The 15,033-nt window shown below is 37.7% G+C and overlaps 1 protein-coding gene across 3 annotated transcripts in view; it reads right to left on the reverse strand.

Annotated features, from left to right (window-relative positions):
• Nucleotides 1–14,600, reverse strand: part of ESR2 (estrogen receptor 2) — a 34,168-nt gene extending 19,568 nt beyond the window's left edge. For 2 of the 3 annotated variants that reach the window (XM_072428492.1, XM_072428493.1), the window contains exons 1-4: nt 14,466–14,600; nt 6,506–6,625; nt 3,253–3,725; nt 736–911 (exon numbers count right to left, since the gene is read on the reverse strand). In XM_072428492.1, the coding sequence (XP_072284593.1) occupies nt 736–911; nt 3,253–3,704 (628 nt within the window). In that variant the 5' untranslated portion in view covers nt 3,705–3,725; nt 6,506–6,625; nt 14,466–14,600. Of the gene's footprint in view, nt 1–735; nt 912–1,035; nt 1,112–3,252; nt 3,726–6,505; nt 6,626–14,465 lie in introns of those variants that run through there. The other variant, XM_072428494.1, reaches the window with a different exon arrangement.
• Between the last annotated feature and the right edge of the window lie 433 nt (nt 14,601–15,033).

Here is a 15,033-nt window from a genome sequence, read left to right on the forward strand (position 1 = left end):
AGACAATGCACTAGGTTTACTATCTTCTGGTTTTTATTCTACCTACTCCACCAGATCTCAAAGAGCTCTATACGCATGTTATCTTTGAATCTGTGTCTTGGTTGGTCAGCTTTCTTTCCATATTATGTAACTTCTTTTGTACGGGCTTGCTGTAATGCCAATCAGATTCAAAAGCCTACAGTAGGTTTGAAGACCACAAGGAACCTACAGTGGGTGGCTGGGAAGAGTTATCCAGCCATTGCAAGCAGGTACTCCTAATGAATTCCCAGACCACGCAATTACTAAAAATAAGTAGAAGTGGGCTAGTACCCTGGAGCTATGACTTCATAAGGGATGGACGCTCCTAAGGTAAGCAATGCCCTCCATAAGCATCCCAAGCTTCTGTTTGAATCGTACCTGGACTGAACCTTTAACTAAAGCTTCTGTGATGTTAATACAAACCCCAGGTGCTGCCATCTGTCCATAAGTACTCCGGAATACATTCCAGCCCTTTTTGCAAATTCCAGAATTGCACCGTTGCTAGTCTGACCATACTTATAATACAAATAACGCTAATTTGAAACGTTGCCTGCTTTTTAAAACTTGCTGAGCACAGAAGGCTTTAGCTGAACACAACAATCATTATTAGACCTCATTAATAATCTGAATACATTAATCACTTCGGAACACTCAGCACCAGGGAATGGAATGTCCTAAATCAACCCAAGCAACAAGATCCGAGAGAGCTGAACATACCTTGGATGCTCCTCTTAAAGAAAGCTTTACAGCCCTCACAGGACCAGACTCCATAGTGGTAGCCGGAGGCGTAGTCGCTGCACACTGCACAGAAGTGGGTGTCTCTTTTAGAACCGGGGTTACTTCCAATGTGGTTAGTGCATTCACCTCCAATGGATTTTCTCTTCATGACTTCCCTGCAGTCAATGTAGAAAAAGTAGTAAGTCAATTCACCAATACATTTTCCATGTTTTTTTAATGTTACCAAACTGTCCCTAAATAAAAAGTTATTAAAATCTTTTTTAATCAAGAGCTTAATACCTTTTATTTCCCTAACAGGTTCCTCGACTGCTTGTGTTTTCGCAGCTATTAAAGTAACCTACAAGACAACAGGATTGCTTAAAAGTCCAGGGTGCACAAGACATTTAAATATCGTGCCAATCTAGGTGTGGTTTTTATGGTATGAACTAAACACCACCATGAAGCCAAGAGCAGACTGTAATCTGAGCAATAAATTTATTCCCTGGGTGTTATATTACACATGGTAGGCCCTTGGTATAAACCAGCCACGAACTTGATGCACCGTAGGCAGTGCCAGGACAAGGTTCCTGGCCAACAAAATGGAGATGCCAAAGGGCATCTTTTTTTAGCACATGGCCAAGCCAGAACAAGGTGCAGAAATAAGCCACTGTCAGTTGGCTTTAGATTTACCAGATTTATTGAAGAACCGGAATGGATAAAGGGAGGTGTCGTCATATGGTGAAGCCCATGTGAATACATCCAATTGGCATATTAAAGCAGAGCCAAATCCCATTAACATTACAGACCGCAACATGTGTTCTTCCATCCAAAAGTATTTTAAAATTTAAATTATTGCAGATTCTGTAACTTGCCCCTTTTACTAGAAGGGAGCATTAAAATGATGATTCTGTTTATTTGTTTTTTTGGTGATAAAAAATAATCCAATGCAAATTATAACATTTAAATCAATAAAAAAGTTATTTTTTTCAGTGTGGCATAACCAAAAAGCAGGGGGTACATAGGGAAGTGCAAAGAGGGCCCTGGAACCTCCTCAGCCAACAGGAGCCCCTCCAGGTATCAATTATAGCACCAATAAAATATAAAATAATGATTGCAAACAGAAAAGTCCAATTTTTTTGTGTGTATTACTTTACTGCATTTTATTATATTATACTGCAAGAATGTAATGCACACGAAAAAAATAGGAGATTTCTGTTTGCAATCATTATTTTATTTTTTATTGGTTATAGTTGCCTAACATTATTATGTTAGGCAACTATAACGTTTGGCCAAACAAATAAAAGGGGTATAGATAGGAGCAGAAGTGGTTAATCAATTTGTCATATTTTATATCTATTGTGATCCAAAAGGAAAATTTTGTCCTAAATATACAGAAAACAGGAAAAATATAAATTGTACGTATAAAATGTGGTACTAATTACATTTGCAATTAAAAGTTTCCTCCAGAAACACATTCATATGTCTGTTAATATGACTGTTGTTCCTGTTTATCTCGTACAATACTTATTTTCTAAATTATCTGAATGCCCTGTACTTCTGTTATAACGATTCTTTCAGTTATCTTTAAAGTTTCTGTATCCTGTATTGTGTGTTGTTTTCTTTCTACCAATAAAAATTAATATTAAAAAAAAAAGTTTCCTCCATTTCTGTTTAGAAATCTAACTTACATTAGTGAGACATCATTAAATTAAAGGCTACAGAATTCCACCCTACTACAGACAATCAAAAAATGAATGATAAATTTTAAATATAATTAATTAATATATGTATATATATATATATATATATATATATATTTATATATTGACTTTCATATTACCTGTCAAAAGATTTATATTACTGTCTATCCAGTTCTAGGATACACACAGTACTTACTTACAATACCGGGGAGAAGACCTGATTTTTCTTTGCTCACATTTCACTTTCACTTGCAGGTCTCCATCCCTTCCCCACTGTATGACTGAGCAGTGAAAGGAGCAGCAGCCCACTGATAAGCTCATGTCTCTGTTGCTCTGCTCTCTCTCAGCTATTCTCCTTGCATTGCAGCATACCTGATTCATTTGCTGCTAAACTAAACTTCAAACACACATACATATAATTTACAGCTGTGCCGTTTGTATCAGGCTTTCAATGGTATTTGCAATCAGGTGCTGCAGAATGAAGGTAGCAGCAATTGCTTGCAAATTTCTTTTAGCAGGAGTTCAGCAGCATAGTAAAGAAAACTGCACATACTCTTAGGATCCAATCTATAAAGCAGTGGTATGGTCTAACAATCCTCAAACCACAACTTGCATAGTGCAAATAAATTGCTTAAATGTAAGAAAAAAAAAGTTGGGAGTGCCAGGTTGTTAGACCCGTCAGTCTCCTCCAATTAGTTTGCGTTATGCTACATGCTGCTTCATGCAATTAATGAATGGGCTGTAATACTCATCTTCCTGTATTATATAGCTTTGTTTGTTCCCTTTTATATATAGTCTTGGAGTCTTATAGTCTTACCTGTTCATTGGCAAACCATGTTCCTCCGGTTTGGCTTCAAACCATGGGCTCCTGGGTGGTTCTGCATATAACAGTGAGGACTGACAATGTAAAGTCACGGGTGACATATGATCTGGAGCTGTCCACATTAAACTGGGGCTCATAGATTGTCTCATTAAGGAACTGTCAGAGTCACTAGTATTTCCCGGGAGGTTGTAGTTTATAACAGAAGGGCTGCAAAAAGCTATAGAGGAATAATCATGTCTGTTTTCCATATAAGATGAAAGGTACACCGGGCTCTGGTCTACTGTCATGAGGTTCTGATTGGCATTGTACTCAGGAGATGCTATGGCTGATGGAGAATTTTTGATGTCACCCTTTCCATGTCCGCCATGCTGCATTGGCTGCAACTGACAGAATTCTTTGTGCATGTATGCTGACATGTTGATTGAAGGTTGAAGTCCCCTCTTCATAAAGTCATTGTTTCCAATTTACTAAGATAGAGGACAGATTGTGTTATTAACAGAAAAATAATCAAAAAAACACCTTATAAATTCTACTGTAGAGAAGATTTGGAAATGCATTATAGTTCTGTATGACCATTGGGAATGAGCAGTGCTGGGATACTCTGAAATGTTACCTGGGTACCAGAACCCCATGGAAAAATGGGTAGTAGGTTACTTTTTTGGGTAAGGCGGTCTTTTTTTAGCAACTCAATAAATCCTTGGTGCAGCATGGTGGCTCAGTGGTTAACACATTTGTCTTTGCAGCCCAAGAGTCCCAGGTTCAAATCCCAGCTAGGACTCAGGAGTTTCTATGTTCTCCTCGTGTTTGCGTGGGTTTCCTTTGCATACTCTGATTTCCTCCCACATTCCAAAAACATGCAGGTAGGTTAATTGGCCTCATTGACAAATGATGGTATGGTAGGGACATTAGATTGTGAGCCCCTTTGAAGGACGGTTAGTGACATGACTATGGACTTTGTATAGCGCTGAGTGATATGGTGGTGCTATATAAATACAAGGTGATGACAATAAATGTTGAAATAATCTATCATCAAAATTACATAAATAACACTATAGTTAGATAATAGTTAGATACACACTTATGTAAGTTAACCAATTGTTGGAGAGTTAGTGCAACGCTCAACTGGATTAACCAAAGAGTACATCGTATTTATGCCATGTGATTCAGCTCCCATTGACCACCAATAAAATGATTGCACCCAGTGCAGAAAAAATCATAATTCCAATTAAAACTTAAAGATGAAGTTCACTTATATTGAGATAAAGTCTACTTATATTGTGCCTTCACTACTTCCTTTCTTTATCCAGCTTCATTAACAGGCTAATGAAACATTTAAATGAAACTTTAACATTTTTATTGCATAACTTATTGCAGACACTATAATATCATCATTGAGTCTCTGTGCTCCCCAATGTAATGCAATCAGATCATGGTGGGTGGGAGACACGGTAGAGGCTTCCTGAAAACCTCATAGTACCCTGCTTCAGTACTTTTCTCAAAGCCCCATAGCCAATGGAAGCAGTGAGATGGCTCATGGGAAGAGCTATGCAAATATCAAAATGACTTTTTCCAAGAAAGATTATATTTGCATGCAGACTTCCCTAGGTAATGCCATGATGATTGGAAGGGCCTGATTTATTAAAGCTCTCCAAAGCTGGAGAATATATACTTTCATCAGTGAAGGTGGGTGATCCAGCAAACCTGGAATGGATCTGGTCTAAATAGCAAATGTTTTCAAATGTTTTCTGGACCAGACCCATTCCAGGTTTGCTGGATCACCCAGATTCACTGATGAAAGTATATCCGCTCCAGCCTTGGAGAGCTTTATTAAATCAGGCTCAAAGAACTGGGGACAGTCATGCTGGGGAGAAAAGAACTTGATGATGCTGGATGTCCTTAATCTAGTAAATGAGGCTGGCTCTGTCTAACTTACTGCAGCTTCTACTGCAAACCAGTGACTAGTGAAATCAGAGTGAACAATTTCAGTACAGGATAGGAGCTGATACAACAGTGCAAGGCTGAAGGGAGGGCTGGAGTTCAGCTTTAAACAACAGCATGATGAAATGAAGAATATTGAGAAATCAGTATTCTTCTGTTTTATCTCAGCATCAAAGGTTGTGTTTCTGTATAATCGTCCCGGAGTTTTAATCTTAGACCAGACTGGCATATCTAAGTTCATACCCACATACCCTCATCGTTCCAGAACTGAAGTTAATGGAGTGTTCCGTATGTTTGATTTTGCGGGAAGGAAACAATGGAGAGCAATCCAGGGGCTTAGGACAGAATCAGCAAGAAACCCAGTACAGTACATAAGCAGTCCTGTTAAAAAATAATTTAGTTATACCATCATTGTTATTTCAAAGAAAAGGTATGGGGTATTTTATAAATACATAAAGAGGACTTCTTGTGACTTGTTAGTAGGGCTGGAGGATTTATGACACATTCAGAGCACACACAGGCCACCTAGGTACACAGCATGTACAAAGTATGCACAGCCAAAACACAAATTGAAAATGTCAAAACACGGAGCATTAGGCACACAGTCAGGGCATACAAAGTCAGAGCGTGCACAAGCTGGGAATACACACAGAACGAGCACACATAGCACATGAAGTAGATAGATTTCACAAAGCATGCACACACAGAAACACATTCTCAGTCATAGCAGAGCACACACATTGCACATTCCCAAATCAGAGAAGACACACAGGCAGATCTCACAAATTGCACATTCTCAATCAGAGAAGACACACACAAATTGCACATTCTCAATCAGAGAAGACACACAGGCAGAGCGCATGCATTGTACATTCTCAATCAGAAAAGACACACAGGCAGATCTCACAAATTGCACATTCCCAAATCATAGAAGACACACAGGCACAGCACATGCAAAGCACATTCTCAATCAGAGAAGACACACAGACAGAGCACACACATTGCCCATTAACAATCAGAAAACACACACAGACAGAGCACACACACATAAGACAAAAAAAACGCATGCACAAAGAGCCCACAAAGCAGACCAGTACTGCACATACAGAGTCTACAAAAAGCACCATCACAGAACACACAGCACATTATCAGAGCATGCACAGATTGTCATTGAGATCCATCATCTTTATATATAGTAGAAAGCACTGGGCACAATGATAATATTTGCAAACAATATAAGATATAGACATTTACAATTTTTAAATGAAGAAACTGGACAAATAGGAAAAAAGTCTATATCTTTTCTTACCTTAACAAAACTACACCAAGTAAATACTGAGGCTGCCACTGTTGGCCTCTCCTATTGAAAACACTAGTAGCCTGGATGTCATGCTGATCCAGCAGCTTCAATACTTTCTGAAACATAGACCTGGAACAAGAATACAAATTAGCATCCTGATTTCACTCTGACCAAAGTAGAACTTAATTTTAACGATAAGAAATTGCAAGCAGGTAGGTTATTTATTTTAGAAGTTAAGGACCCTTCTCCATTAAAATATACTTACCTGCCTGATAGCAAACCTTTCTTCAATGAACACTAAGCTGTACATGGCAGGAGTTACGTCATTTCTGCCTGGCTAATCAAAATGGCATGATTTATTAAAATAGACTTTTATAGTTGAACCTGGGTAATCCAGCAAAACTGGAATAGATTTCCTAAAAACATTTGCTATCATTTGGCGAATTTTTTTAATCCTGGTCCTGATTAACTCCAGGTTTGATGGATCATCCATGTTCTCCCATGGTAGTCTATCTTCTCTAGTTTTGGAAAGCTTTATTAAATAAGACCCAACGTATAATATTAATTTTAAGTTAGCCATGTTTTATGTTAAGCAAAAGATCTGTTTTTATTTATATAATTATTTTTTTGTAAAAGAAAAAGTTTTGGTATTGAACAGTTCAGCACAATTATGTGGACATCATGCTACGACCTCAAGATAAGAAAACAGTCTGAATCAACAAATTTTTGATTAACTATTGTTATTGGTTATTCAACAAAGTCACACCCATTTTCTCAATGTGATGAACTACAAATTTGGGGACCCCACTTAAACACCTCATAATTTTATATATATATATATATATACTTAATTTTTTTTTTATTATGTAATGTGTCTCCACGCATGTATTTGCCTTAAACTTACGTATGTTTGTTGCAGACTAAAGAAGTAATATCTATTTTTTTGGATAGATTTGAGAAGGATTAAAACCTTTTACTGTGTCCGGTGTTTGCATTGGGGGCATTTACCTTTTCTTTATGTATGGATAAACATTGGTCTTTTAGAAAGTGTAAGGAAGTTGTCCCCAAAACTGAGGGGAAGGGTAATCTTCTAATGCAAGCCCTTATTGGTACATAAAAAAACAAACATGAGATTTAACCCTTTTCTACTCTTTTACAAAAATAAAATTAATAAAGTACAGCCAGGTAACATTTCAATAACCTAATGTAATAACATAATGTAAAAAACATTTTTAGAAGACCGGAAATAGTAGGCTTCTTTTTAAGCTGAACTCTAGGCAGATTTGCTTGCAATTTATTCTAATTAAAAATATATTTTACATTGAACTGTCACAGATACTTAATCCATTTTAATATCTACCTTTGATATTTCCTTGCACAGCATTACCCAGACAGGGAGGGGGAGTCTGACCTATGCCGCTAGTCTGCAATCTTGTCAGCAGGTTTACAGGTGAGAACAACAGGGAGATGACTGTACAGTGTACAGCTGTTACCTGGATCTAAAGTGTGGCTGAACAGAACTCAGCATCCTTTCAGCAGGTAAAATATATATATATATTTTACCAGATTCCACAAGAGGAAGGGGAAGGAGCCAAGTGATGTCATGAAAGTATTATGGCTTTGGCTTTGAAAGGGTCACATAACACATTGGGTCTTGCTGTTTAATTATTTTCTAGTACTGCCTAGCACTGAGAAAAGTTAGGAAGGGACAGGACCTTATAAGTCATGTGACCATTCCAAAAACTTGGTTTAAACAGTTTGGTATCCATATATTTATATCTTTTCATTCTAGGTATTTATAGAAGTGATGATGATGAAGAAAGCCTTGATTGCCCCCTAACATTATCCTGCAGGCTGGTTATATTTGGTTACTGTTTTTGCTTGTGATAAAATGGTTCAGAACAGGAACATTTTAATTGACTCACACATTAGGAAACATATCCATTTTTGTAGCCATTTATCCTTCCAAAATCAAGAATGACCTTTTATAATAGTGCTGAAATATGTGCCTGCTCTCTCTGAATATGGATGTTGGTGGACGATGAATAATGTTTGCCTCATTAGGAGAACTCAGCAGTCGGTAACATCTGTGAATTTCCAGTCACAGCTACCATATAGCAATCATAATCTCACATGTATACTGCAGACCAATCTAAAGTTTCGGAAAGACAAATATATATAATTATGTCTGGTTTAATATTAAAGTTGTTTTGTTTTTTTTGGCCCATGGAAGACAGGTGGATATAGAGGAATCTATGGTCAGTTAAGGGATAATAAGAATCATCTTGTTACAATGGCACCCATCAAGGAAGGTTTCTTTTTAAGTAGGAACTTTTTAAGTCAGCTCTTGAAGGTGATGTGTTGGAAGAAGGAAAAATGTGCAAGATCTGAATGACTAGAAGCAAAAGGTCACAGCATTTCCAAATTGCAAACTGTTTTTGGGGTATTCCCGGTGTGCATTGGTTAGTATCTACAAAAAGTGGTCCAAGGAAGGACCTCCCTAGGCTCATGCACCGGGAAGAGACTAGCATATCTGGCTGAACCCACAGTAGAACCACTATAGCCAAAATTGCAAGAATGAACTATAGAAAGGAGGCAGGCTGGAGAATGCAGGTGGAACCAAAGAATCTGCTGCTAGCATCTTTGTTTTTGATACCAAGGGGTGTTGTGGGGCTCATGGAGTGAAGTCCATGTCTCAAAAAGTTTTGGCAGCACAATTTGAACCTACACACTATTAGGCAGGTGGTTTGCTACATATATCCAGTGGCTGTGGTTAAAGTACTGACTAAGATATCACTATATTCTACCTAAAAGCCCCAAATAGTAAGGATCAGCCTTGTGTACCAATGGGCTTAAGCTTGTTCCAAGTCCCATTCATGCAGAAATTTACTGAAATTGTGAGTATGTATTAAGCATTTTTGTTTTGGGCAAATATATTTTTGTCTTTAGCTTGGAATTAGGGTGACTGCTCTCCTGTCTGTTGCCTCACCACCCCCTTTTAGGTAGGTCACCAGAGTTCCCCTCCAGTTATTTTATATAATTGATGGTGCATCTAGTGTTATGCACACATTTGTGTTATTTTAATATTTTTTATTTTAATTTTGTACATTTTTTTAGACAATAGCCCAGTACTGGTCCACTTTTATCATATAGTGGACCTCCACATAGCCCCTAGTATCACCAATAGACCGGAGACACCTTAAATGGGACTGATAGGGATTGTGGCTATTACATCTGCTTTGTAAATAATGATTCCACATTTCTGCTACATTCAGTTCCTATAAAATGAAATAAGGGAAGGAAGCCACAAAAGAGTAATACCAAAAAAATAAACCATTTAACTACTTGAACCCAGTCCAAAGAAAATAAGAATAAAGAAAATAAAGCAGGTGCTTCAAGGTCCAGACAACGTCAAAGGGCTTTGGCTGCCGTGAGAGTTTTGATATTTATATGAACTGTATTATTGTATCATTTACCCCATAGATGTGCAACAAAGTCTGAACTCAACCTAAAGGCTTTTCGTGCATTGCAGTACAATTGAAAGGGAATGGAAGACTTACTTGGAAAAACACATGAATTAGTAAAGCACTGAAGTGTGAAGGGACATATTGGTGATGTGCAGATTACCCAAGGTGAACTAGAAGCATTCCCTATAATTAAGGAAACACTGCTAATGTATAATAATATCATATATGCCATACTACAGAGCTTCGTAACACCAGCCCTCAAATACCCAATCCACATTTCCGTCATCTCGTACTAGTGAAATAATCAAGTTCATTGTCTTAGTAATTAGCACAGCTGTACTCAATGTCCAATCCATTAAACATTACCCAGTGGGGTACTTGAAAGCTAAGCTTGAGAACCCCAGATATACTATTTATACCATCTTCTTCATATAAATATATATCATGCTGTCGATTGACTTCTGTTTTGCCCCTAGTCCAGGTTAGTGGCTTTATTCCAAAATTTCTGAACCCTTTTACTCCAAAGTAATTCCTGAAACATTTTTTTAGAGCTCAGAGAACCTCTGCTACAAATATATTCAGGGGTTGACTATATATATAAAAGTGATAAATAGGCGTTGATGAAATAAAGAACATGGTGTACACCTGTTCAATATGACCCAAATATATTTTGTATTATAATTGAAAAGAAATAAACATTAATGGGAAACAGACGTCCTAAAAGTGAAAATTGTAACACCCTTTACGTTGGTGGTTAATAGAAAAATACCCATTGGCATTGGTGGTTAATGAAAGATTACTTTGGAGGTTGATGAAGAAGTGCCCCCTTATATTGGTGATCAATGGAGTAGTGGCCAGAAGAAGAATGCCCTTCTGCATTGGTTATAAGTGGAACAATCCCCTCTAGCATTGGTCAGAATAGTGCCCACACATAATAGTAATCAGTATAGTGCCCTCTTTCATTTATAGTCAGTGGGAAATGCCTCTTTACCTTGGTGGTAAATGTAGTGTTGGTCAGTGAAGAAAAGCTCCTATACTTGGTAGTCATAGAAGACAAGCCCCTATACTTGGTGGTCAGAGAAGACAAGCCCCTATACTTGGTGGTCAGAGAAGACAAGCCCCTAGACCTGCCGGTCAAAGAAGAGGTCCCCATATAGATTGGTGGTAAGTGTATTAGTACCCTCTACATTAGTGACTATACCAGCTGTCCGTAGAGAAAAGTCCCTTTGTATTGGTGATCAGGGGAATATTATCCTCATACATTTGAGGTCTGTATAGTTTTTCTATACATGGATATTCAACAACAATACATGGTGGTCAGTGGATTAGCATCCTTTACATTCGTGGTCTGTATAAGTTGTCTCATGTTTAGACAAGCCTCCATACAATGGTGGTCTGTAGTATGATGATCCCTTAAATTGTTGGTCAGAGGAGTGTTTCCTTGTATCAATGAGGGAAGAACTCAAACAATTGCTCAACAGATCATTGGTGGTCAGTGGTTACTTTCATAAGAGACAAGAGAAGAAGCTCTACCATAGGCTCTGCAGAGTGATGGTGTAAGAACTATGAAGATACCCTCGCAAATAAATCAAACCACCACTGTTCAAAGAACCCCTAATAGCCTCTGTCCTGGTTTATCAACCCTATTTCCTTAATTTTTTCTTGGTGTTACTGGTTTGATGTTGGATGAAAGCAAAGAACTCTCCTTATTGGGGATTTCCATTTTCAACTCAAAGAGGCAGCACCAAGATTAGCCACCCACTAAGATTATTTTACATCAATCGACAGCTGGCAAAACAATAATAGTTTCTACACTTTACATATTAGTCTTATCCTTACAGAATAAATATGAGAAGCCCAAAAAAGAAGTCATTAGTTGCTTCATGAAAGACAGATAAAAGGCAAAATCTGTATGCAGCAGGAAACTTGTTGCCCTCATTTAAAGTTGACCTACCACTGATATACTATAGACGCTGCCATTGCTGATCTCATTCTAAAGAAAGCTAATTGACTGGATGTAAAGTTCATCATTTGGGTTCAGTATTTTCAATCTGAAAAGGGCTTGCAGAAAACGGAATTTTCTAAACACCTGAGCTGCAACCTCAGTCTGTAAAAAAAGGCTGAGGATCAGAACACAAACTAGGCAAGCAGATTTTTAGAATCAAATAAAAAAATAGCAGCTTACATAACCTTTCATGTCTGCCTTAAAGTGAACTTGTGAGGGTAGAAATGTAGAAGTTGATATCACTGATTTGTTTTTAAAGGCATGGGCCTTGGTTGCCATGTTAATCCCTTGGCTTAGTCACTCACTGACAGTGAAGTCTCAACATTTGATCATATTTGTTACAGCTCAACTATTACCAGGTACTGGAGCTGAAATCGGCCCCAAAGCCCTCAATAGGTTAGAAGTGTAATTTAATATACCTTTATCTGGGTTTTTTTGAATAACCACCCAAGAACTCAAAATAAAACAGTGTGGGCATCATCGGATCACTAGACTATCATTTTTTAAAACATCCCATAAAAATTCAGAACAGAACCCAGGGGTTAGTGGACCTATCAAAGGTCCTGGTGGGGCAAAACAAAAAGAAAAGACAGTCATATGACAACAATTGCATGGGGGATGTCCACGTCCAGTGGTGCTGGATTGACTGAACAGTCCTGCTGTGTCTGTTGGGTCTATTTATCAATATTTGCACAATTTTCACCCAACATTCCAACGTGAAACAACATGTCAATGTTGGGTAAAACATAGATAAATAGGAACTTAGATGTACCTTTAGTATACTATACCGAAGTGTGCAGATCCAGGAACAGACTGGGTTTACAAAAATCAGCTCAAGGTAATAATTTCTTGCAGGAATTACAAAACTTCTTGTAAACAGCTTGTAGACTTAGCTCTTTGATCAGTCATTACATCAAGTCCATATTCAGGTGATAAGAGCAGCCAAAACATAGCCAAGGTTTTACCACTGCCCAGTCTATTGAAGCTATAAAAACATGGGTTGGCTTGTGTAACAAGTACTGGAAATGAATTATCTGCTGTTTTCTTGGAAAGCAGACTCCCCGCTATGTCCAGCCATCAATTGTGCTGAGAAAAAGAACACCAAGTTATTGTGCGCACTACAGGGCTCAGTAACACACCGAACGCCATATGAGAGGATCAACAAACGGGAAGGGACTTTCTATGTTTCAAATGGCAATGAAAGATAATACTATGGTTCTCCAAAAAAGAAATAAAAAGAGAGTGCTGTTCTGGTAATTGTTCAGATAATCAATGAAAGGTGATTGGATTCTGATTGATAGCTATGGAGCATTGCACTTTGCATGCCTACTTTATGCGTAATGTAAAACAAGTCAGGGCTGCCAATGATGATTTCTTTTTAAAGGTCCAAGTTGTGGTTCTGCTACCCTAATCCTAGCTTCACAAAATAATACATACCTCCCAATTTTTGGGAAAAGGGAAGGGGATACTTTTTAGCTCGAAGTAGCATGCTCTGCTTTTTCGGACTAAAAAAACGGAAAATGCAAGTGATAGGTTAAATCTTTTGACAACTGCTACATTTTTTAGAATATTATATTCCAATATCATACATAAGGATTTAAAGAGTTGGTGAAAGGTTTGGTGCAAAAAACACTTTTTTATAGTTACATGATACATTTTTATATAATGGTATATACACCCACCTAAAAAAAGAAGGAGAACTGAGGAGTAAAGGGGGATTTGGATCTGAAAGAGGGACAGTCTCTGCAAACCAGGGACAATTGGAAGGTTTTCTGACATCACTGACTTGGAACAAGAATCCCACTAGAAAAGTCTGAATATTAATTTCAGCTTAGAATAACGGTCTCTGTGTCTAGGTTTTTAGAGAGTCAATACTGGCACATATTCTATTTCCTTTGCTTTAGAAGTAAGAGAGAGAAATGTGATTTGCATGGTCAACAAAATTATTAAACTACGCACTATCCCAAAAAAAAATTATATCCATATCCACACCAGATCACACTTTTGTGACAGTTTTAAACAACATAAAATCAGTTATAAAAGGATAACTATGATACATTAGTAGGATACTTCTGCACTTTCAATCTGTTGCTTTAAACAAAAAGCTTATTCATTAATTGCAAAGTGCACCGGTGATGCAGCGATCCTATAGCGCTCAGCTTAGATTTCAGTGTACTGTAGTCAAGGCTGTGAAGAATAATTTCTAAATACTATAGATCACATCGCTTTGCTTTACTCAACAAGCCAATAAGATTTACTGATTGTTGGTTACTTATAGTAACCTCTATTGCTCTCCAAGCTACAGTTTGGTTGCTGCAGGTGATTGCACTTTACACATCTTTTTGCATGGCTTCTGACAAACCCAATGTTCTTTTAATAATATCTCCTGGCAATTCAGTCTATTTATAGCTAAGTTGCAGTGACATTGTAGCCAGCAGCTAAATACTTTTTTTTGGCATTACTGAGACTGCAGACAAGATTGAATATGGTGACTTACCTTCTGGAGACAGCAGCTGTTCTCAACTCATGCAAGCTGTTCCTCTTTCATCCAGGCATGATATGCAATCTTTAAATATTTGTCATTTTGCTTTCCATCACTCTGCAGAATTTTACAACCACCTGTACACAGGAGCAGAGGGCTGCATGGCTTGTGGGTGGTTACTGATTTGGCTATTGCTATTTAGATCAAAGGGGCGTGAGCGCCATCCTGTGGCCATTTACAGGAACTGACCCTGCAGATCTCAGCACTAGTTTTTGGAAGTCATCAGATGCAAAATATTCCTTGGAAAAAAAACAGTTTGTCTCCAGTGTGATTTAGTATTGCACATTGGCCAGAAAGTCAGCCCAGAAGTCTAAAAATGATTTTTTTGGCTTAGTCTGTTTCTTTCCCACTAAAACATATTTTTATGAGTTGAGTAATCCTGAGAATTACTGACCTGTTGATTGCTGATCAGAAACTCACACATCACAGAATTAATACACAGTGTTCTAGCTGGATGCCATTCATCATATTTGAATCAGGAAAAAGTCAGATATTAATGAAAAACTGCTGCACGCCGTATATT

The sequence above is a fragment of the Pyxicephalus adspersus genome, chromosome 12, assembly GCF_032062135.1.
Source record: "Pyxicephalus adspersus chromosome 12, UCB_Pads_2.0, whole genome shotgun sequence".
NCBI classification, from domain to species: domain Eukaryota; kingdom Metazoa; phylum Chordata; class Amphibia; order Anura; family Pyxicephalidae; genus Pyxicephalus; species Pyxicephalus adspersus.